A 25630-nucleotide genomic window follows, 5' to 3' on the forward strand; every position below is an offset into this window, starting at 1 on the left:
AGGCACTTTAGAGTAGAACTGCACTTAAAGAAAGTCACTTCCTCAAAACTGCAATAGATGTACCGACTGCTTATACAACCTTTTGTCAAAGTAAAGCTGCTAAAGAGTATATTTGTCTGATCAAATTCATTTCAAATATCTTTCATTAAAAAAAAAAAGATACTGCAGACATAGGAAGGTCAACAGCAGTATGTAAACAGACAGACAGTGCTGCAAGAGGGGATTCTATGGAAAGCTGAGTGGACCTCTCAATCAGGCCCTACAAGTTTTAACATCTGAGACCAAAAAAGTTACACCCTTTTGTCCACTTTGGTAGCATTTGAAATGAAAGTGAGCCAACACAATGTCATTCCATCTGCTTGATGAAAGGCGAACTCTTTCCTTAATAAAGCTTTAAAAATTAAAATTAACCAGTCAAAAATAGCTTATTCATAAGATTACAAAATTATATAAAACTCATTGAGTGACATCATCAACTTGAAATCTAAATGGTTTAACAAAAATGGTTTCAGGTACTCCATCTGCTCCACAGTCTTTCTCCCCCCCCCACCCCTCCCCCTGCCTTTTTTTTTTTTTTTTTTTTTTTAAAGAATGTCTCTCTCCCCCTGATTAGGGTGTGCATGACCCACATCAACAACAGCGGAAACTTGCTGACTTTTAACACTAAATGTGAAGGGCAAAAATGTGTGTAAAGGAACACCTGACTTTTCTTTATTTCTTAAGAATGTCACTGTTCGAAAATGACATGACTTCAGGTACATAATATATTACATGGTACAGTTAACAGTCCAGCATTGTCTAATATGAAGGAGTCTGAGGCAGCTATTGCTAAATCATGGCACTTGCAACTTATTTCTCTCCTCTCCATCACATCTACCTTCCTTTTCATTCTGTATAATGTAGTTACATAAAACAAAGCAGTCAAATAGTGTGAAAAAGGTAAAGGTGGTGAAAAGAAGTTGCAGGATTAGAAAGTTAAAAACCAGTTAAATTCTTCAATTCTGGTTCCATGCCAACACTATTAAAGCAAAATAACAGGAAAGGGATGTGTGCGCGCATATGTGTATAACTAAGCTTGGAAGAATTCAATTTTTTAATTTTGACAATTTGTATTGATTTTTACTTTTAAGATTTTCTTTTGATTTTTATTTTTTACAGCTGTGGCAGGTAGGGTTGGGGATAGGGCAGTACTAACACAGTGGCTGCAGGGGTCTCTCTGTGTGGCTGAGGAGCCTAAGACATCAGGGTACAACATGCAGGGGAGGCTGCAGTTGTCCTGGCCCCAGTGGAGCACAGATCCCTGGCCAGGATTGTAAGGAGGAGGATGAGCCCCTAGTCACAGGGAAGTCCACCCCACTGCTGAACAGTTTCTGCCTGGGGATGGTTCTGCCACTCCTGGATAGTGAGTGAGTGGATGGGGCTGTGACAACAGAGCTGCAGAGGGCTCCCTGCATGGTCACAGGGCCAGTGACACTGGATCCCTGAAGGCACAAGGTATGGGGAAGGCTGGAGTCCTGGTGGCCTGTAGTAGAGATCCGGGGGCAGTACCATGAGGAGCAACTTCTGGTCAGGGACAGAGCCATTCAGCAGTGGGGTGACCTCCTACACAGCCAGGGACGATGACAACAACTTCTCGCAGATCTGGCTAGGGTCTCTGCTCCGCTGGGCCAGAACTACAGTCTTCCCCTACCATATGCCTGCAGGCATCAGGCATCACCAGCCCCACTCACCAGACAGGAGTGTGGGAGCCATCCCGAGGCATTTGGGATTTGGTGCATTTGATTAAGCACTGGGTTGCCTTTTTTAAAAAAATACCTTTTCTTTGTTATTGCTCAGTAACAGAGACATTGTCATTGCATAATCCTATGGATGGTGAAAATATAGTCATAAGGAAAATATTACAGTACACTAATGGGATATAACCTAGCTACAATTACAAAAAAAATATTTTTTAACGTATCCTGGTTCTCTGGCAGATCTACAAGATAAACAGGTTAAGGCATTTTTTTTTTTAAATAAATAAAGTAAAATCTGGAAAACCTAACATTAATTTTATGGCAATTTTCAAGCAGTCACACTGGGAATACAAAATGAAGAAAAATTACACACCACTGTAGTTATATTAAAAGCTATGTAATATGCAGAAACACATATTTGATTTGAACACTAAGTCCTACACATAGTTGATCAGAATCTTTTGAAAAAAATCAAAGCAATGAATTTTACAGTAGATGGTTTGGAAATCTGCTCTGTTTCCATCCACACCTTCCCTACCTCAAACACAGACAGAAGTATGAAAAATATATTTTTTGGTGGGGGGTGGGGGAGAAAGGGAAGAAAAAATAAAAAAGAAACCTGTGAATCCATGTTTCTGGACTCTTCGGAAACTTAGTTAATGCCAGTTTTCCAAGATGTAAATCCTTAACTGGACTTAAAGTGCCAGATAATATTAGTTCTTTCCTGTGAAAGAAAAAAAAATATCCATTTGTACACCTAATTTTTCCTTTAAGGATGCATGTCATTTTCTCTGAAACATAATACAACCAACTATGATATCCAGAATATAAACTTTAAAAATTACAAAAACTTCAAAAATTGAAGCAACCATTTTATTGAAACCAGATAGCTTGTTTTCAAAGTAAAAATCTGTGTTCTACATTTTGCACTGGACAAACGGTCTATATTTCTGTCTGTGGTAATTCATCTTGAAATGATGACACAACTTTACAAAGTTGATCTGTTCCTGAGTTGCACAATATTTTGCAGTAGAAAACTTAACGTGCTAACATTAGCATGCAAAACAATTTTTTGACTGATTAGGAATAAACTTTAAACACCCTAGAGCTATCTTCCAAAGCTTTCCCATAAGATATACACATTTCAAAAAGACAGTTCGGCACAAGCAAGCTCCACTGACATCGATCACATAAACGCAACTCCTGTTGACAATTAAAAGCGACAAAGAAAAGTACTCATGAAATTACTATTGTGCTTCAAGACAGTAGCATCACTATTGTTTTATATTTTAAAAGCATCTTAATGAAATAATTCTCTACACATATATAAATAGATTGAAACAGGCGTTAAGGTTGGTATTAGGTATCACTAACTTAGAGGCCAAAAAAAAAAAATCCATTAGAAATGTATTGTAGGGTTGTTTTTAAAATAAACTTGAAAGCTAGACCAGTGTAGGTTTAGTTACTCTTATAACACAATATTTAGTAAAAAAAGTCTTCCCAAACCTTAATTCTCATCCCATCTGTCACAATCCCTCCCCTGCACACTTGAGACAGGCACATTATAGTGAAATCTTTGAGAAGCCTGCAGCTATATGGATTTCATATCAGTCCAGACACCTGCATAGCAATGAGATGCTGCCGGCATAAAGCTCAATCCTGAGCACCGTGGCCCTGATCTAGAAAAGCACTTAAGCATATGCTTAAATAAGCATGAGTAGTCCAATGGAAGCAAAGAAAAAATGCCTAACATTTCCACAGTGGTCTGACTTAATTGCTCGTGAAGAACTAAAGAATGAAAGGAGGCTGAAAAATTTCATTCTAAAAGATGTCAATGTGACAGCACTAGTGAATGAAGTCAGTTACTTCTAGAACAACCAGATTTTAAAAAAATGAGAAACTAGGACAGCTACTTCAGAACAGGATGGAAAAAAGGGGAAAGTATGGCATAGGATGGCTTAACTGATGGGACAGAGAAGAGAGCACCCCTTTCTTTCTTCTCCTCCTTCCCCATCACTCTCCCCTGTTTCAGACTATATTAAAAGACTATTATATATAACACAGTATAAGTTTTAAACAATTTAATACTGTACACAGCAATGATGATTGCAAAGCTTGGTTGAGGTGGTGAAGACAGAGGGTGGAAGTGGGTGGGATATTTCCCAGGGAATGCCTTACTGCTAAATGATGTAGCACTTGGCTGAGCCCTCAAGGGTTAACACATTGTTGTTAATGTAGCCTCACACTCTACAAGGGAGCACAAATGAAGGGAGGGGAGACATCATGGCAGACAGACACACAACCTGTGTGTGAGAGAGAGAGAGAGAGAGAGAGATACACATTGCCCCTTTAAGTACACTGACGCCACTCTAAGTACATTGCCTTTTTAAGTAGATCAGCAAGTTGAGACAGCAGCCACTGCTGGCATGCTCCCTCCGTCTCGAGCCCTGTCGTGTCCCCCCACTGCTCTATGGAGTTGGGGTAAGTGGGGGACAGGAGCAGGGGGATACCCTGACATTAGCACCCCTCTTCCCCCACCCAGCAAGCAGGAAGCTCCCAAGAGCAGCTCCAAGGAAGAGAGCCGGAGCAGCACATGACAGCGGGGGGAGGGACAGCTGAACTGCCCCGCATAGAGAACTTAGGGGAGCAGATGGAGGGCTGCTAGTCCACCCTGGTTCCAAGCCCCCACCAGCTAGCTGCAACGGCCTGCTCTTTCTGCAAGCAGTGGACAAAGCAGGTGGCTGCCAAATGACGTTATAAGGGCGCATTGTGCAACTTTAAACAAGCATCTTCTCTAACTGATCATCAATGAAACAATGTTAATTGGGACAACTTTAAGTGAGGAGTTACTGTAAGTCACTAGGATCAGATGATATTCACCCAAGAGTTCTGAAGGTACTCAAATATAAAACTGCAGAACTATTAACTGTTGTTTGTAACCTATCGTTTACCAGACGACCAGAGGATAGCTAATGTAATGCCAATTTTTAAAAAAGGCTCCAGAGGCAATCTTGTAGGGATATTAAAGAAGGTTTATATTAGACATGGTTTATATGAAAAATGACTTATTGTTAATTGATGCCTCATAACTAAAGGTTTATGTTAAAAGTAAATTTGTGATTCTAACCTGCAAGCCACCAGCTGTGTCTGTGTGAAGCCTGCTCAAAGAAATACTTTGTATAAAACTTGTTAAACATTAATTAACACTAAGTAAGCCAAAACAGTAGCTGTTATAGTGTATAAATAGAGACCCCCACCCTCTGTAAGTTTTCGGCCTTGGCTACACTTACAAATTTGCAGCGCTGCAGCAGGGTGTGAAAACACACCCTCTGCAGCGCTGCAAATTGCGGCGCTACAAAGCGCCAGTGTAGTCAAAGCCCCAGCGCGGGGAGCCGCGCTCCCAGCGCTGTCCGTTATTCCCCACAGGGAGATGGAGTACGGACAGCGCTGGGAGAGCTTTCTCCCAGCGCTGGCGCTTTGACTACACTTAGTGCTTCAAAGCGCTGCCGCGGCAGCGCTTTGAAGTGTAAGTGTAGCCAAGCACTTCATCTCACTTTATCTTTGATTGTTAAAAGACAGGGAGTCTCACATAAATTGGTAACACCCCAAAAAGTAAAGAGACAGTGAAATAGATGTGATTAAGATAGAGAATGTATGTGACTGAATGGTTAGGGAGTCACCAGCCTGAAGAATTCAGTGTCGGCTGAAGAAGGTGTCAAGTGGGATCAACCAGATGACCCCCCGGAGGGCAAACTGGAATCCACCCACCACACCTCAAAGGAAGGAAAAACAAAACATCTAATAACATGGAGCCAGCCATCTGATGATTGATTTAGCAACAGCAGAATGAAGCAACTCCTATGAACTAACATAGGGAAAAATCCCTATAAAACTGGATTCTAAAGAATAAGGACTTTGAGCCTATGGTTCTGCTGCCAGCCTCCAGGAGCATCAGATGCATCTGACACAGACTCGGCTCCATCCTCATGACCAAGATACCTGGCCAGTAACTTGGCATGAGCAACATCTAGGCTGGTAACTATAACATCTATACAGAACCTGAATGAATGATTGTGTGGATGAATGTGTGTGTGTGTGTAAGGAATAAGTAGTAATAGAAACAAGTAGGAAAACATTGTCTTTTGTTTTGTTATGGTATTTACAATAAATGTGGCATCTTTGCCTTATCCCTCTTAATAAGATCCTGCTGGTTTTTATTATATTGGTATAACAATCTTGGCAATTACAGGTTGGTAAGTCTAACTTCAGTACCAGGCAAACTGGTTGAAACTACAATAAAGAACAGAATTATCATGTACAGCTATGTATCAGATATGTTGGGGGAAGAGTCAATATAGCTTTTGTAAAGGAAAATCATGCCTTACCAATCTATTTGAATTCTTTGAGGGTGTCAACAAGAATGTGGACAAAGGTGATTCAGTTGATATAGTGTACTTGAACTTTCAGAAAGCCTTTGACAAGGTCCCATACCAAAGGCTCTTAAGCAAACTAAGCAGTCCTGGGATAAAGAGAGAAGGTCTTCTCATGAACAGATAACTGGTTAAAAGATAGGGCACAAAGAGTAGGAATGGTCAATTTTCACAATAGAGAGAGGCAAATAGCAGGGTCATCCAAGAATCTGTACTGGGATCTATGTGTTGAACATATTCGTAAATGATCTATTTAAAAAGGTTTACGGGTTAGGTGGCAAAGTTTGCAGATGATACAAAATTACTCAAGATAGGTAAGTCCAAAGCTGACTGCAAAGAGATCTCACAAAACTGGGTGACTTGGCAACAAAATAGTAGATACAATTAAATGGTGATGAGTGAAAAGTAATGCACATTGGAAAACAATCTCAAATATACATCCAAAATGCCAGGATCTAAATTAAATGTTACCACTCAAGAAAGATCTTGGAGTCTCTGTGGATAGTTCTCTGAAAACATCTACTCACTGTGCAGTGGCAGTCAAAAAAGCTAACAATGTTAGGAATCATTAGTAAAGGGATAGATAAGACAGTAAATATCATAATGCCACTATATAAATCCATAGTACGCCCACACTTTGAGTACTGTGTTCAGTTGTGGTCACCCCATCTCAAAAGAGAGATATTATAATTGGAAAAGGTGTACAGAAAGGCAATGAAAATGATTAGTGTATAGAACAACGTCCATATGAGGAGAGATTAAAAAAAGACAGGAAAGAGATGACTAAGTGGGGATATGACAGAGGTCTATAAAATCATGAATAGCGTGGAAAAAGTGAATAAGGAAGTGTTATTTACCCAATCACATAACACAATAGGCAGCAGATTTAAAACTAACATAACAAAGTACTTCTTCACACAATGTATGGTCAACCTGTTCAGCTCATTGCCAGGGGCTGTTGTGATGGTCAAAAGTATAAATGGGTTAAAAAAAAAAAAAAAGAATGGAGGTAAGGTCCCTCAATGGCTATAAGCCAAGATGGTCTGATACAATCCCATGCTTTGTCCCCCCTAATCCTCTGACTGCCAGAAGCTGGGACTGGATGACAGGGGATGGATTACTTGATAACTGACTTGTTCTGCTCATTCCTTCTGATGCATCTGGCATTGGCTGTTGTCAAAAGGCAGAATATTGGCCTAGATGGACAATTACTCTGACCCAGTATGCACATTATGTTCTTATATACTTCCATTAAAAAAAAAAAAAGGATTCAACTTTCAGCAGCAGCAATGCAGCTACAGAGAACATTACTTATAGCAACACCTGAGAAGTTTACATATGGTGTTACAGAATGGGTTCAATGATGGTTTTTCTGTTTATCGTTTCAAGAATACCCAAAGATACATTTTTCTCATGATAGCCAACCCTTTAGTATGACTGCCACATTTCCCTTTTCTTTAATCAATGACACTTCAAAAATCAGTTCACAGCACCAACCTGGATAATTATATTATAGGCTGGGGAAAAAAAACACTTTCTTTATCTGGATCTGACAACTATTCACCACAAATACAGTCTTAATGGGCTGATTTCTTTATTTTTCCAACAGCAAGAAACCAATTGAACTGAGAAAATCTCTATGTCTAAATATTTAAAACCACCTAGATTTAAAGCTGCAATTTCTGTTTAAACCCCCTCAAACAATTATTTAAACTTGTCCCTGGCCCTTGTGTGAGGGTGGAAAGAACATGGAAAGAGCTTTTCCCTGCTTCTGTGCCCTGTGCAAGGGGGATCAATTGCGGTCTCTGTGCTTAGGGGAATGCAAGGAACTGCTTCCCAGGAAAAGGGAGGCAAGTCCCTGCTGCTCCTCTATGTGCACTGGGGAAGTAGGGCTATGTTATCCTAAGTGATGGTCAAGTCTGCACAGTTCCCATGTGGACTGAAAAAATAAATAAATCAGAGGATATGCTTGGGACAGGGCATGTCCACATCCCTCCTCCCATTGAGAGGCATGTCTAAATATCATAGTATGACTCACGCTGATATTCAGCTTGGATGAACAGCAGTGCCATTAGCAAATGGAATATCAGAGTCTCAAAATTATCAAGGTGCGACATCCTGATGGAGGTAGAATTAAAACAATGACAGCTCTGGAAAAGGTCAATCTCATGTTTGTAATGAATGACTTAGGGGGAGGTGTGAAGGCGGTACCAATTACAGAAAAGCTGAGGGAATCCCAGCTTAGATGGTTTGGGCATGTGAAAAGATCAGAAGTATGTAGAGGAAACAGGGTATTAAACTTAGAAGCGGAGGGTAAGAGAAGGGTTGGAAGACCCAGAACTATTTGGATGGATGTTATACAAAAAAGATTTGATTAGCTGTGGAGTATCTGAGAAACTAGTTCAAGACAGACTGGAATGGAGAAGAAGGACTCAAAAAGCTGACCTCCATATAGAGGGGACTAAGGCTAGAAGCAGTAGCAGCAATGAAGGGCAATCAAGCACCTTCTCTCACAATACTGGAACAAGGAGACATCTAATTAAAAGGCAGAAAACTGCCTTTAATAACGGATAGAAGAAATAATAATCCTTTCTTTCTCTTTTACACAACATATAATTAACCTGTGGAACTCTTTACCTCAAAATGTTACTGACACCCAGAGCTTAGGAGAAATTAAAAAAAGGTTAGTAGAACTCAAAAAGGGGTAAGCCATTGACATGGATAATAACTTCCAGTTTCATAAAAGGGATGTAGTATTCAGGGCATCAACCAACCACTACTCACTTGACATTAGGAAAAAAATTTCCCTTATGAGCAGGTTATTCTATAATTGTTCATTATGTGGATATGACACATTCCTGTGAAGTATCCAATATTAGCCACTGTTCGAGATTGCATAGTTGACTAAATAGACCATTACTCTAATTCACCTGGTGAAGTCCTGTGCTGTACAGGGAGTGGAATCAAGTCCTGAGTTCTAATCCTGGCTCTGCCAACAATTTCCTATGTCAGGTTGAGCAAATAGCTTTACTTTCCTGTCCGAGTTTCCCTAACTATAAAATGAGCACAATAGTAATTACAAACCTACATGTAAAGCAATATAAAAATGCTAAGTACTATTATGATGTGCCTAAGTGACAAGGAGCACTGAATTTCCTCTTCCCAGGTGGCTGGAAAGAAAAGTGTACGTGCATTCATTTTAGTAGCCCCTTTCCTCATGTCTGCAGTGGGTAGGGATCTCCGGGTAGGTCTACATTCTAAACTTACATCAGCATAACTACGTCACTCAAGGATGTGAAAAATCCACACCCCTGAGCAATGCAGTTATACAGTGAAACCCCACTATAACACGATAATTGGGATCCAAAAAATTCGATGACGATAAATGCAGGGTCGTTTTATAGCGGGGGTTACGAAAATTTACCATTTCAAGCCCGTCAGTTTAAGTCTTGTAAAAAACAAAAAACCTAACAGTTATCCCAGCATGTTTTAAACACAAAAGTAGTAACTTAATTACATGTACATGAAAGAAACGTGAAATCGACTATACTAATCATTGCACAGAGTGCAAAGTCAATCCGGTTGCATGACTCCATAATTTTAAATTTCATCACTTCTTTAAAAAAAAAAAAAAAGCTATCTAGTGTTCTCAGCTTATTTGCCGCGGACTGTTGGCTTCTAGCAAAGTCAAGAATGCTTCTGAGTTGGAGGATTTTGACGCTGTCCACATCTTGAGTTTCCAGCCACTGGCTTCTAGGTGCTTTACTGCCTCAGACACTTTTGGTGGGGGAGTTGAGGTGCCATCATCGTTGTCATTAGCGCCACAGGTTTCAGGCTCTGGTGGTGCAGCTTCATTCTTCCCGCTGACATCTGTGACAATTTCATCATCTGAGATGTGTTTATATATGGGGCAGATGTCATCTGCTGAAAACCAGTAGAGGATATCATGATGACTGAGTTCATATTCTCTGAGTGCTTCTTCGGCTAAATGTACGTCATCTTCAATCAATCTTGTAAATTCAGGCTCGTCATCGTCACCATCATCATGTGTAGATGACGGAAAAGCTGGACCAAGACCCTTTATCCAGCATCGTTCAATGCAACGTGCAGAGATAGCATCCCAGGCTTTCCTGCCAAGGTGACAGACTTCTTTCAAGTTGAGTGACACCAGTGATGTGTCGATGGAAGAGTTGTTATCCGCTACCATCCACTTGATCATTTCGCGACAATAGTTTTGCTTAAATACTGATATGATGCCTTGGTCCAGTGGCTGGATTTCTGATGTAGTGTTCTTCGGGAGATAAGACTGATAAGATTTTTCCACTGTGGGGGCTGGGGAGGTGGGAAGAACAATTATCCAGCAGGAGGAGAGCTTTTTCCTCCTGCTTGAGTTTTTGCAAATAAGCCCGAACGGCTGGCACAAAAGTTTTATGGAACCAGTCTTTAAACATGGAGCTATTCATCCATGCATTTTTGCTGTTGGTGTATTCAAAGGGAAGGGCCTTCATATTAACATGATGAAAACATCAGGGAGACCTTTTCCGATCATCAGAGGTCTGACTTTGTGGCTGCCAGACTTGTTGACACAAAACAAGAGAGTGACTCGGTCCTCCCTCTGCTTAAAGCATTCTCGTTTGTGACTATCAGTCCTGGTTGCGAGGGTGCGATCGGGTAACATTTTAAAGCATAAACCAGTCTCACTGCAGTTGTAAACTTGATCGGCTGTGTAGCAACCTTCCTCCAGCAACTTTTTAAGCTCAATTGGGTAGGAATCGGCAGCCTCTTTAGCAGCTGAGCCGATTTCCCCAGACACAAGAACTTGGCTTATAGTGTGCCTTTTGTTGACCCTGTCCAGCCAGCAGTCACTCGCCTTAAATTTGGATTCATTTCCATTGATAAGGTGATCAAATTTCTCTGCTTGCGCTTTCAGAATAGGGCCAGAAATGGGAACTCCTTCTGAGCAAGCCTGGACAAACCATTGGTACAAGGCTGAATCTAGGCTTTCGTCATTAGCAAACTTGACCTTTTTATGCTGTAAACCAGTTTCCGCTTCCAGAATGCAGAGTAGGCTACGGAGCTTTTCTTCTTTTTTCCACCCTTGCAGAGTGGACTCGCTAATTCCTAGATCTCTAGCAAGCGAATTTGTTGTTTGCCCTTCTTTAGTTGATCCAGGGCGTACAATTTCTCTTGGGCAGAAAACGATTTGCGATTGCGAACTCGTGTATCCATAACAGTAAAATATTTTTTAAAATATAGGAAATTAATAACAACTTAATAGGCAAACACCATACACATATACAACCCAATTACTAAGTGCAATGGGCCTGCAATGGCCAGGAATTACTTTATCCTACAAGACCAGAAAAATGCAGTTTATTTATAAATGTTGTAAAAAAAAAAAAAAAAAAGTATTCTGGCAAAACGTGAACAGTATTACAACCTTAAAGGGGAGCCAACTTATGATTGCGTTATATCCGAATCTGTGTTATCGCAGGGCACGTTATTGCGAGGTTTGACTGTATTGACCTAGCCCCGAGGGTAGACAGCACTAGGTCGATGGCAGGGTTTCTGCTGCTGACACAGCTACTGCTGCTCATGGAGCTGAATTAGCTTTCATGTCAGTATAATCGCATCTTCACTGAAGAACTACAGCACCGCTGCAGCATTTCCTAAGAGCATCAGACTGCTCAGTGCTCCCTAAGCTGCCCCAGGAGTCAGGCAAGAATGGAAATGCTCTTTAGAGCAAAGCTTCATTTGCATTACCTGTTGTCAGGGAGAGTGAACCAAATGCTGATCAAATGTGAAGTCTTGATCAGTGTGACATCCTAGCTCCTGAGCAATATAAAATCTAAGTATTTAACATATTATCTTAATGGAGTACATTGAAAGAAGCTACCTGTCAATAAAATTTTTGCCCCATGCTAATCTTAATACAATGTAAACAAAGAATCATAGTTCACATAAATTATTCATTAGGGGTAACCTCATACAATACACTGACTTGAAATATGCTAGCAAGCAGAGATGCAGTTTTATATTAAATTTGATCTAAGATAAAAATGTTCACCGATACATGAACAGGACCAGTAACCATGGTCCTTTGGTAAAATATATTCTTTATCTTGCATATCTCTTCAGAAAAAGTGGCATAACCTTTAATTGGTATCTAAAATATATATCATTGTACTGTGAAATGCAACAGATTAGCTACAAAGGAAATCAGGAAAAGATTGTAAAAGTTCTTTCAGCACATCTTATCAAAACAGCAGTCATTATGATGTTAAATCCCACTTAAAACAAAGCTTATGGCAGACTCAGACTTAAGGCAGCTGGCCAAGCTCTTTGTGATCTCATTTGCCTGTGACATACCTTACATTCCATGCAGTGGTGAAGTCTGGGTTTAGTAGCAGCAGCGTACATGTGATATCTATCAATTCTAAAAGATTAAAAAAATATATATATAATCCATGAATGATTAACAGTGGTAAAATAAAACATCAATGCTTCTCCCCTCTTTATGCCTCCAGTCCAGAAAAAAACAGGTATCTAAAACTGGAAGGATGACACACAGTTGGTTTAGTTTCTTCTCCTTCCATGTTAAGTACTTAAAATAAGTCCCATCTCTTGGGTTCACTGATATCTACAAACTCCACTATTATAACCTGGAATCATGGCTCTTCTCCCCCTGGAGAACTATGATTCAAAAAGACAATATTCTTAAGTGAATTAAAAGCTATTGGATAGTTCTGAAACAGAGAGATTATATGGGATCTTTGAGCATTCTAGTCCATTTAGTTATTAAAATTGAAAATACACTGTGTGACTTAAACGCACACAAAGAGTTCTTAAAATTGTTGAAAAATTGTCGATTGAGATCTTAACACTCAAAATTACAATAATCTCCTGGAACAGCATAACTACATTGGTCTAAGAACTCTGAATTGCGGATAGCAATTTTCTATAGCTGTTCTATGCCGCACGCTTTTACATGTAACTAAACAATCACTACAAAAATTGCACCTATGGAAGGGGAAAATCCTAATCCATAGTTGTGGGGGAACAGAGAACATCACAAATTCATTTAGTAAGTTGCACAACTAAATAACAGAAAATACTTTTTAAATGATTCTACATAAGCTGCCTCTCCAAAGAAGGAGATACTATGACTAATCACTAAATAAGAAATACAGACATATCCATAAACATTTGTTTGCTTACTCCCCTTTAGACACTGCAGATTTCTACAGATATTTAATGATGTAATAAAACTGGGAGGAGCTGTGTGGGTGGCTGACAAACAGAAGAGTTATTTTATTCTAGCCTTGCCTTTCCCTCCTGTATTTTGCTGCACTAATCAATTAGTTTGATGCCTACCTAGGTTAAAAAAAAAAAAAGCTTAGTGTTACGTGCAGCCTCTCATAAAACACAATGATAATTCTCAATGTCTCAGGTTTGGTTCTTTAACTCTTGCCTCCAAAAGTCACAAAATCAGGTCAATTAATCTTCCCCAGCATTACAATTCTTAAATATAAACGAGCTGGGTAAGGAGAAGCAGCACCACACAGATATTCTCCAAAATACAAGCAAAATTATTAGTGCTTTTGCTCGCAAGACTGTTAGTCTAGATTCCTTACTGTTGATAATATATTCAAAAAGGTTGTACTCCAAAGTAATTTGCCAACAAAACAAGTATTTTCAGTTCAGCTGCATCCTCATGAAGGAGAAGCACTGGATACAATTTGTTTTAAGAAAAGAGTTAGGGAAGGGGAGAAAAAGCAAGGGGTATCTTCAGGGAACTAAATCCATAGATGGTTCAATTAAGATGACTGAACATACAGAAAACTAGTAATCAACTGACTAGATTAACTACAATGGGGAACATTAATCCCCCAAGGCCCAGGGAGGTCCACAAGCAATTCTTTGTGCAAGCCTAACCAGATGCACCCTTCATTTGGGATTTCTGCCAGAGAAAGGTGAATTTAATCATGTGAAGTTCCATAGCCTTGGCCATCAAGGCTCCTGTCTAGGAGCCTGACGCAGTGAATCAGATCATCCCTTGGCCACCTTATCAATATGTTCAAGTGCAGCCAGTACCACCCACAGTTACATAAAACTTGGGAAAAAAATAAAATTTTGTATTACAGATGAGCCAGAGCCCTGTATCTGGATTTTAGTGGTTTGGGCAAATTGGGACTTGAAACCAGCTCACGTAGGCCCTGATCCAGCAAAGTACTTAAGCACATGCTTAATTTTAAGCATGTGAATAGTCCTATTAAAGTACATGGGATTACACATGTGCTTAAAGTTAAACATGTGATTAAGTACTTTTCTGGTTACAGGCCTTATGGTTTTGCTAACCCAAAACTTGACCAATGAGGCTCAGCAAAAGCCCTGCTGGTTTTATCCATTACTAGATCACCACAAGCATCAAGAGACGCAACAAAACCAATTCAGGGTGCACAGTAAGCTGTGTCTGCTTCAGACACACCCTTTTCATAATAGCATCTAAAAAATGAGAAGCAATTATAAGAGAATGGAATATTTAAAATATTTGGAATTTTTAAAAATACTATTTATTTATAGTTCCAGACATGATAAAAGGCAAAAACTCAAAAGCTCTGAGTACACCATTACTTAAAAATCACATATGTTATACAAACATGTCAGCCTTATCCTCTTTCAAAATAGATCAACATAATAGAGGAGATGACTCTTCTAAAGTAAATTCACCACAAATGCAAGATTCATCTAAGCAACCTACTAGATGACAAAACGGTCATTTCTTGTAAGGAAGAAAATACAGAGATGGACATACATCACTGCTAAGCGTGAACCAGCATAACTCCCCCACTTGGGTAGTTGGGATTTTCATATAATTCCTCTGATGGCTTCTCCAATCTGTGATTATTAAAACAGAAAAATCTCTTGAATGTTCAAGTATTATAAATTGCAACCTCCTTTCCTCTCAAGACAAGAAAGAGGATCTTATTTTGTAAATTAATAAATAAATGTTTAACCTAAGGTATTACCAATTCCTGCAACGTGACTCATCCGTGGTATGGTGTGTTTTCCCCCCTTGGCCCATTCTTTAAGTAATATTGTAGGTGGGGCAGACAGCACTGCCTATGATTAAGGTTGCTTGACATACCCATTATAAGACCCTGTTTTCAGCTGCTTGTAACTTGGCCAAACTTTAACCATTTGGGCTGAATTTTCCATGCTGGACAACTGTCTCAGGCTGAAAGTTTTTGGAAAGTTTCACCCAGAATGGTTCAGCTGTTTCTGAGAACAAGGCTAAGAAAAAAATATATTTTGACAATATTAAAAAAAAAAAAAAGGAATACTCTAGTGCCCCTGTACTTCGGAGCAGAGATTTGAAATTTGGAAAGGAGCGCACTTTGTGTCAGGAATGTGCCTTTTTCCTGTCCTTGTGAAAATCTACCCAAATTTGGCCACATTATAAGCCTCTGAAAAAAACCTGCAATTTGAACTTGCTCGGTAATTGGGGTTGGATGAGGTGGGGCCAGGCACAGGAACTGAGAGCATGTCTCTCCTGTGCTCTCAGTGACCCCCGGCTGGCTTCAAATGCATGTAGGACAAAAAACAGACCAAGGGAAGGGAAAGGACTAGTTTAAGACAAAGAGTCTGGTAAGGAGGAGGAGAGAGAAACTGGCTCGGAAGCCAGGAGGGGAATGACTGGGAGCCAGTGGGGGGAAAAGCACAGACTGCATGAGGAGCTGGAGGGAGACTAGGGCTGACTGGTCAAGGAAACTATGTTTGGGTGTGGGGACAGGGAGGAAAACTGGAAAGTGAGTGGGGAGATTGGGACTTCGCAAGCCTCAAGGGGGAAAAGTAGGATTGGCTGGGCCAGGATACTGGTACTAGGATGCACAAACAACCTTAATTCTGGCTTTTTCCTAGCTTTTGAGTGCTTGACTTTAAAAATCATTGTTAAGGTTGCAATTTTGTTTTTGTGTGTAATTATTACATAGCCTCACTATACAATGGGTCAACTGTGCTAAATAAAATTTTAGCAAAGCTAAATCGGACATTAAAAATAGTTTAAAAAACAAACTTTGTTTATATTTGATGTGACTGCACTTGCCAAACTCATGTTACTTAATCCTATTAAGAATTACAATCATGTATCAGACAAATGTCCAGGTTGGTGCACCTCATTATGTCAAGGATCAGGACCACCACCAACTTGAAGTCTACTCAGTTTAAATGGAATAATAAATAAAGAGGTAGAGTAGTTTCAGACATGACGCTTCTGTACCTCTGTCATTTTTTGTGATTGTAAAAAAATAAAAATAAATAAAAAAATATCACATTTTACTATGTTAAAAACATTTCACCCCCTAATGCCATGTGAAAAACCCACATAAACAAGGCAAGCCAATTGACTATACAGGGAATAGAGTGAAACTATACAAAAAGTGTTGTCAAATGCTTGAAGAGGACAAACAGAAAAAGTATACTTCCTTCACTTAGAGTCATCTTAGCCGTTACTTGCAAAAAAACAGCAGCTAATTTTTTCTTTGAGAAGTGAGGGTTTTGAGTCTATGGTTCCCTTTATGAATTTTAGGGGCATTTTTTGCCATTATTTCCATGGAAAGCCATGTGTCAGCCATAGGACAAAATAGGAGTGGTTTTCTGCTGCTCCTTTATTTATCCTGTGACAGTACTGCAACAGCAAGACATGCCTTACGGTCAGATGTTTTGGTTACTTTTTAATTCACTTTTAGCAGGTCTTTGCTGCTGGGTGAGGTTTATGCAGAATGCAGCAGCATACTTGCTCATTGCACAGGGCTGCTTTCAGACAGGAGAGTCTCTTCAGCTGCAAGAAGTGAATGTGGCCCTAGATTCTGTACGTTTGGTTTTTATTTGGCTGTACCAGAAAATAAAAGATTATGACACGCAATGTTCAGTTAAGGGTAAAGCATGTCATCCAACACTTAAAGCACAGTTTGGCATATAAAGCAGGTCATTAATGTAGCAGAGTCTTGAGAACATACAGATAATCACTTTAAAAGTTGGACAAACCTGAAAAATTTTGCAGACCATCTCACACCAGGCACTTTTTGTGTTTTCTTTCTGTTAAAACAATGGAGAAGGGAGTCTCTCTTCAAGAGAAAAAAAAGACAAAAACCTGGATTTCACACTGCTGAAATATTTGTAAGATGACAGTTTTATGGTCTGTATTTTGGGATGAAAGGACTTCAGATAGGCTCTATCAGAGACAGAATTAAAAGACTTCAACTTCCAGCGATAAACACTGCTAACAAGAATAACTGAATGAGCAAATATTGTTTGCAGATATGAGCCTCACTGCAACAAAGTACCTGATTCTATGAGAATAGGACAAACTTAGCTAGAAGGGAGCTGGAGGCTAAATAAGAACCAATGGTTGCCTTCTTGCTTATGTCCAAAAATGAAACAAGCTTTGCATTATATGTTTAATTTGGACTACAGATGTAGAAAGCCTTTTGTCTGAATGTTGTGGCTTTTCTGAGGAAGGACTTTTTTATAACAATCTAGGTCCAATCAGGAAATTCTGCATGTGAAAGACCTGCCAGACAATCCACACATACATACACTTCACTGGTGCGTGTACGATAACTCAATGTTCTGACTAGTCCATCTAAGTCAGTTATCACTTCAAATGCACATTTGTTTCTGACACCATGTCAGACTTAGAATTTTAAATACAAAACATAAATGGTTTTCTACTGAGTTTTAGAAGAGTTCTCAAATTCTCAGCTTGAGATCAGATATGGTCATCAGTTTCTATCAGATCAGAATGCATCAGTAGCAACTAGATGGGATCCTAATGCACCCAGGGAAATGATCCAGATCTTGTTATTGTCAAACAGCATTACACTGATGTCACAGTTACAAGGCAAGCTACATTTTAGATCTTTCAGAGTCCCTTTTGAGTGACTTTCTGCACCGTCTCAGAAGGAAGGAACCCTGCAGTCCAACCACTCTGGGACTAGATCTCTGGATGGCAGCCCCATTTCCTAACCAGGTTAACACTGTTGGGGATTTCATGTTTGGAACCTGTAAGCCCTTTTCCTCTGGGGACCTGTGACCAGCAAGCTGACTACGATAACCCCAAAACAGCTTCTTCAAAACAAACCATTTATTATTCATTCACCCAAACGTAAATAATATGCAGATCAAAAATCCCTATGCACATATATTCCCTTACCTAAACCTTAATCTTTCCTTTCAAACGTTGGAAAGTTCCATTGAACCCAGTTACCTCCATCTTTGGGTTGGGAAAAAACAGCCTGCTTGCTGAAGTTTGCATGTCTGTGTTTCTCCTTGCATCCCTGTCATGATTAGCCTACTGCACCAGTGGGGAAGGATCCCAGTCTCCCTAATTCTGATCAGCTAAAGCCACGATAGTCTCAAGCTCAGGAATAAAAGCAGATATTTCTTTGTGAAAGCCCATTTTTCAGAAACAAATACAGATGCTTTTACCTGATCCCAACAGCACATCATGAGAACTGTATTAAATGCTATTGGTTGCTTGGAAGAGAGTTCATTCTGGGCAATAACCTGCCAACTGAATTGGGTATCAGTAGTGGGGCTGCGATTATCCAGCAGCAATGAACTCATCGTGCGTCAGGACAGAATGTGGCCCATGACTGGTGGAAACTGTCAGTGTCTTTCTTAGAGATAGCATATTGCCAGCCTTTTTTTTTTTTTTAGGAGGTTATGTGGCCTTTGATGAAGAAACCATCACTTTGTTTGGACAATATCAAATCTTCTATTTCTGATTATAGAGTATATAGAAAGTTGTGGCAAGACAACTCCAAGTACGGACATGCCTTGACTCTTGTCACCCTGCAGATGTCACAAAGACTGCACTACAGACACTGGTAGACTGTTAGCTACCGGTACAACAGATTCCTCTGCACAGTAACCTGGCCTGAAACCTGACAGAGATGGCACCTGCTGTTCTGACAGATAACTTCCCCCATCCAGAGACAAGGAAAGTACACGCATACTCATTCTGCTAGATATATTTTTGGCACGTAATGCCACTGTTCACAAAATATTCCAGTTCCACCTGCCAGAGACTACGGGTGAACTGAAATAGGTCAGGTTCCCTCCCCACAAAAATTCATTAGGGGTAAGGCTACTATTTAATCACGGGTATTTTTCAGTAAAAGTCATGAATGGGTTATGGGCAAGAAACAAACAAAACAAAAACAAAGCAAAACTCACAGCCTGTGACCTGTTCATGACTTATACCATAAATACCCAAATTGACTCATAGCGGGCGAGGGGTGGGAGGGGGGGAGAAGGGGACACTGTCAGGGAAAGACCTGGGGGTCCTGCTGCGGGGAGGAAGGCACAGGGGGTCAGGGGCTACTCTGGCCACTGCAGGGGGAGGGAGCCTTGGGAGAACAATAGCTGCTCCATCTGCTACTCCTCCAACCACCCCAGGACCGTTGCCGGGAGCTGCAGCTGCTCCGGCTGCCCCTGGGACTGCTGCTCAGGCGGTCCCCAGGACCAGCTGCATCGGCTGCTGCTAGGGCAGTCCCTGGAGCCAGCTGCCTGGGGCTGCCAGAGCAGGGGCTGGTGCAGCGGGGCCAGGGTCACTCCAGCAGAGGCTGGTGCGGCTGGCTGCAGAGCCGCGCCAGCAGCAACTGTGTGGCTGTCCCCAAGGCTGCCTGAGCAGCTGGCTCCTGGGTCAGCTGCTTGGGTGGTCTTCAGGTCAGCCACACTGGCCACTGCAGAAGCCATAGAGATCGCAGGATGTCATGGAATCCGTGACTTCCGTGACAAACACAGAGCCCTAATTATGGGCATCATCCTCCACTTCTAGACTGCTCACAGGCAGAGTCCCAGAGAGCTCAATCATCTTCCTTCATATTATCCAGAATATATATGAAGCTCTTGTGAGAGCTAGCAATTCAAAAGGGACTAACATGCCAACATTAGGCTGAAGACAACCAGTTCTACACCTCATGTAAAACAAATAATGGAGCGCTTACGGTGGACTTCAACCACCTAAATCAAGACGTGTCTACACTAGTGAAAAATTGGGATTAGCTAATATAGATCTCTTTTCCTAATCTAGGCAAACCCTACTTGGAGATACATCTAAAATCTACCTGGAAACTCAAACTGGTGCAGAGTACAGCAGCTCACTTAGTAAGTGGTATATCTCATTAGGAGACCACTATTGCATTCTAGGATTTGCATCAGCTGCCTACTGGTTTCCCAGTGTCATTTAAAGGTAATGGTTTTAACCAAAAAAAGCCCTAAATATCTCAGAACCTACCTAACGCTACCTTTGTGCCCATGTAATCTTGTCACAGCTACAACCACCAGGACTGAGAGGGTGCTGACAGCAAGGCGCAATCTGTGAGAGGCCACAGACTTTGGAGTTCATTGTGCCCTTTGGTTTGAAACAGCTCAAATCCATTGGCCATGAGGGTATGCTGCAACACACTTCTATTTTCCCTGGCTTTGGGGCAAGAAAGGGTGCATCTTATAAATCTATCATCATATCATAGGTGATATGATGATGATCCACCTTTAAGATGTTGCAGTATTCTCGTGCCACTGTAGCAAAGCATTTTCAACACAGTCCTTCTTTCCTTTCTTGTTCACATTTTTAAAGTATATTAGCATGATCCTGTAACTCAAAGGAGGTTCCCCTTCACAATGCAATAGATTTGTGGTGGTAACATCCAAGCTGCTGTACCAATCTACTGAACAGAGTTTTCAGTCCATTTACAAGAGGTATATGATATTTCAATTTTTCACAGAGAGACAAGTCTATGTTTCAATGGAACAACAATGGGAAATTTCACATTGCTTAGACAGATCTTACCCTTCATCCATAGCTTACATCAAACACAACTTTGTTTTACAGAAAAACAGAGTGATTTTATCCATAAAAGTCATTTGTCAAATTTCATAGCTATCCCTCCTCTCTAAATCATGCTGACCACCTTGTGACACTCCCACAAATGAAGCAGAACTTCACAGCCCTTTTCCTAAAAAGGATGTTAAAACTATACAAAGTAAGCAATATCTTTAGAAACTTGCAAAAGTGAGTTAGTAAAACAAACAGGAGCTCTAGAATATCGATTTGTTTATATAAATTTTCTCCCTTGGGTCCTATAAGCCTTGAAAATCCCTCACTCATCTTCCACCAAGAGCTATATATCACCAGTCTTCTGACCAAGGAGAGTTAGATAAAATTCCCTCCAACACAGTAACATTTCTCCTGAATTAGGCAAAGGAATAGTTTCTCTCTCTACACCACTTACAGCTTGGGGACAAAACATGAATTGGAATCTCAACTAGGTAGAAACAATTTGCAATTTCGTCTCCCCCTCCCCATTTCACTAGGTTATTCCAATACACTACCAAGTATACATTTAAAGTGGACTGTGTTGTATCAGAGATAATCAAAAGCTACATACTAGGAAACATACAGGAATTCAGTCAATCAAGTAACTTACCATCTTTGTTCAGCCATTGCTTTCTTTGTCTATAGAGGAGGAGTTTGTTGTGGACATATGGCAAAAGAAGCTTGACACACCAACTCTCCACGCCAAGCTTGTTTTCTATCAGGACTATAGGGCTCCGGTTATACCTGGCTTCAGGACAGGGTATTAACCCAATTTCATCTCTTAAAAATAAAACACAAGTAAAATATAATTAGACTACTTATTTGCTTTTACCAGTTATTAGTTAACAGTCTGCCTACTTCTCCCATTCCACTTAGCCCATATTTTCCCCCCTTTTCTGATTTCTATGTCTTTTACCTCTGCCCGCCTTCTTGGTTCTTGAACTTCAGATGTGAGAACACACAACCTGGAAGCTTCCCAGATATCCCACTTAAATATGCCTTCCTAACTAAATGCCTCATGCAGTAAAATTAACTTCACAAATAAGCTTCTTAAAATCTCTCTCAGACTCTATGAAGAGGGCAATGGGGTAAATTTTTTACCAGCTACATAAAGTAAGAGGCAGTGGTTGCCAATGTGAGGACCTCAGACATCTACAACAGAGCCCATAGCTATCCCCTTATCTTTTAGGAGAAAGTGCTAGGCAGCTCAGATCGTTGAAGTGATCTAGCTAGGCAACTTGATTCATGATAAAGCTTTGCATCCTGGAGTGTGTAGTCTCCACAGCCCTGAATCTCTGTTCCAGTATATGACAATTAGATGTGGCCCTTGAGCAAACTTTTGTCAACCTTGCATTGAGGGAATATATATTCTTGGCTTCAGCGGGAGACCAAGTTATATACTATATTTATTCATATGGACAAGATATACGTCATAAACCTTGCAAGCCTGTCATGCAAGTTTACCAGCATATGCTCAACCCCCCCCCCCCCAAACCCTACATGGCCACCTTTTACTATGATGAGGGGAGGAAAAAAAATACAAAAACAAAAAATAAAATAAAAAGACACTCTTATTTATTCACTCAACCTCCCAGCCACTCCACAAAACAAAATCGTTCCAGGCAAACAGAATTGCAAGACTACTTTATATACTGTAACAACAAACAGGTAGGACTGGTTCACGGATGAATAAGCGAGTATAAGACATACCAAGTTTAGAATGCAAACCAGCAAATAAATGTGTCAAATATATGGATGTCAGTATAAAGAACTGAATAAAATTATAGTTCAATTTAAAATCAGTTTATCCAATAACTATACAAGCTACCACAAGTTAGAAGAATTAATGTAAGTTTGAAATTGTGTTTTGGAATGCAAGTAGACTAGACTGCCATCAATTTAAGCAGCTGAGTGTTATTGTAGATTATAGCAAGTTTTAACTATTGGAAGGGACATCCAGAGTTTTGGAATGTCTACACTACAGCCCTAAGTCGATCTATATTAGGTAATTATTGCAATATATATATACAGTTGAACCCTGTTATGTCGCCGGCCTAGGGGTTTGCCAAAAATAGTCCAGATAACCGATGATCGAGATAAACCCCTATCCACCCCCCCACCCCTGAACTCCCCTGCCCTCTCTCCAACACCCCCTCCCTGCCCCCTTACCGCGGTGCCTGCACGTGGCTGGATCCGGCGAAGCGGGGACCGGGTAAGCGGGGCCGGGCGGCAGGCGAAGCGGGGACCGGGTAAGCGGGGCGGGCGGGCGGGCGGCAGGCGAAGCGGGGACCGGGTAAGCGGGGCGGGCGGGCGGCAGGCGGGGCCGGGCAGGGACCGGGTAAGCGGGGCCGGGCGGGCGGGGCTGGGCAGGGACCGGTTATGCGGGGCCGGGCGGGCGGGGCCGGGCAGGGACCGGTATGCGGGGCCGGGCGGGCGGGCCGGGCAGGGACCGGGTATGCGGGGCCGGGCGGGGGGGCGGGGACGGGCAGGGACAGGGGATGCGGGGCCGGGCGGGGTCCGGGTATGCGGGGCCGGGCGGGCGGCGCAGCGGAGCCAGGCGGACGCGCGGGCGGCGGAGCGGGGACCGGCGAAGCGGAGCCGGGCGGGGGGGCGGCAGGCAAAGCGGGGACCGGGTATGCGGGGCCGGGCGGGCGGGGACGGGCAGGGACCGGGTATGCGGGGCCGGGCGGACGGCGAAGCGGGGACCGGCGAAGCGGAGCCGGGCCGGCGGGCGGCAGGCGAAGCGGGGACCGGTATGCGGGGCCGGGCGGCGGGGACCGGGTATGCGGGGCCGGGGGGGCGGGGCCGGGCGGGGCCGGTCAGGGACCGGGTATGCGGGGCCGGGCGGGGACCGGGTATGCGGGGCCGGGCGGGGACCGGGTATGCGGGGCCGGGCGGGCGGCGAAGCGGAGCCGGGCGGGCGGCGACGCGGAGCCGGGCGGGCGGCGAAGCGAGGACCGGCGAAGCGGAGCCGGGCGGGCGGGCGGCAGGCGCAGCGGGGACCAGGTATGCGGGGCTGGGCGGGGACGGGCAGGGACCGGGTATGCGGGGCCGGGCGGGCGGGGACGGGCAGGGACCGGATATGCGGGGCCGGGCGGGCGGCGAAGCGGAGCCGGGCGGACGGGCGGCGAAGCGGAGCCGGGTGGGCGGGCGGCAGGCGAAGCGGGGACCAGGTATGCGGGGACGGGCAGGGACCGGGTATGCGGGGACGGGCGGCTGGGGACACGGTGGGTCGGGGACGCGGGGAGCCGGGCGGCTGGGGACGCGGGGAGCAGGCGGCTGGGGAACCGCGCGGCTGGAGAGCCGGGGAGCGGGCGGCTGGGGACACGGTGGGTCAGGGACGCGGGGAGCCGGGCTCGAGATATTAGGGTTCGGGGAATCGACATAAGGGATGAGAAACCCATAAGACAAAGAGGGAGTTTGGCGGTTCCACTTGTAAAACCTCGACTTAATAGGGTTGGCAAGTTAACCGAGGTCGAGATAAATGGGTTCGACTGTATATGCAATAATTATTGCAGTGGCTGATGTCCATACTATCCTCCTGCTGTCAGTGGTGTGCATCCTCAGCAGGAGCGCGTCCACCAACTGAATAGTGGCAGTGAGAGCACAGCTTACTATTGGGAGCCCAACTGCCCCCCCAGGCTCTCTGCTCCCCGCTCCCAGCTGGGAGCAGAGGCCAGCCGCCCAGGCTTCTTGGCTCTCTGACTGGGCAGCCTCTGGGCAGGCAAGTGGTGAAACTAGAGTTTCTTTTCATTAATCCATTGTATTTGTTTAATTTTGGAAACAGAAGACTTTTTCTTTCTAACTGTAAGAACAATAGGACAATGGAACAGATTGCTTCTGGAGGTTGTGGAAGCGCCTTCACTGGACGTTTTCAAAAAGGAGGCTAGATAGCCATCTGTCTTGGATGGATTAGACCGGTGGTCCCCAAACTTTTTACCTTGCGCCCCCCCTCCCCCGTCCCTGTATACCCCACCTCCACAAGGAGCCAGGCCACAGCTCCAGGAGGGGGGGATGTGGACAGGTGTAATGGGGCCGGCGGCTGGGTCCCCAGGCACGGGGCAGCACTCTCTTCCTTTCCCTCGTGTGGGCTGGACTGGGCCCCAACCTCATCCTCTCAAATGTTACTCTATGTTCCTCCGGAGGGGAAGGGGGTGCACCTACGGTGACCAGATCATAGAAATGAAATATCGGGATGCGGGGGTGGAGGAGGGGGGAAGAAGAAGCCGTTTCGCAGGGGCCGGGGAAATTAGCAGGCCCCGGCCACACCGCGGCCGCGCGCGCTGCCCTCCCCGCGGCCTCAGGCACATGCGGCGCTTCCCGCCACCCCGCCGGGAAGGAGCCGCGCCTGGAGCGCAGCCGAGCGGGAGAGGCGCAGGGCTCCGGACCCCAGCAGCAGCAGGGGAGAGCAGCTTGGGGCCACACGAGCGAGCCATGTAAAGTTTTATCGGCTCTCCCCCTCATCCTGGCTCCTCAGCTGAGCCCCCCCGTCTCCCTCCTGGGGGAGCAGTCCCCTTGCCAGCCCCCTTTGCCCGCCTGGTGCTGGAGCTCGTACTCGCCACCAGCTCCAGGAACTGGAA

General features: G+C 43.2%; 1 protein-coding gene across 1 annotated transcript in view; it reads right to left on the reverse strand.

Annotated features, from left to right (window-relative positions):
• Positions 1 to 25630, reverse strand: part of PTAR1 (protein prenyltransferase alpha subunit repeat containing 1) — a 47849-nt gene that overhangs the window by 17649 nt on the left and 4570 nt on the right. The window contains exons 2-4 of the mRNA XM_045022072.1: positions 21661 to 21830; positions 12536 to 12602; positions 2356 to 2460 (exon numbers count right to left, since the gene is read on the reverse strand). Coding sequence (XP_044878007.1) covers positions 2356 to 2460; positions 12536 to 12602; positions 21661 to 21830 — 342 coding nt within the window. The remainder of the gene's footprint in view (positions 1 to 2355; positions 2461 to 12535; positions 12603 to 21660; positions 21831 to 25630) is intronic.

This window comes from Mauremys mutica, chromosome 6 (genome assembly GCF_020497125.1).
Source record: "Mauremys mutica isolate MM-2020 ecotype Southern chromosome 6, ASM2049712v1, whole genome shotgun sequence".
NCBI lineage: Eukaryota > Metazoa > Chordata > Testudines > Geoemydidae > Mauremys > Mauremys mutica.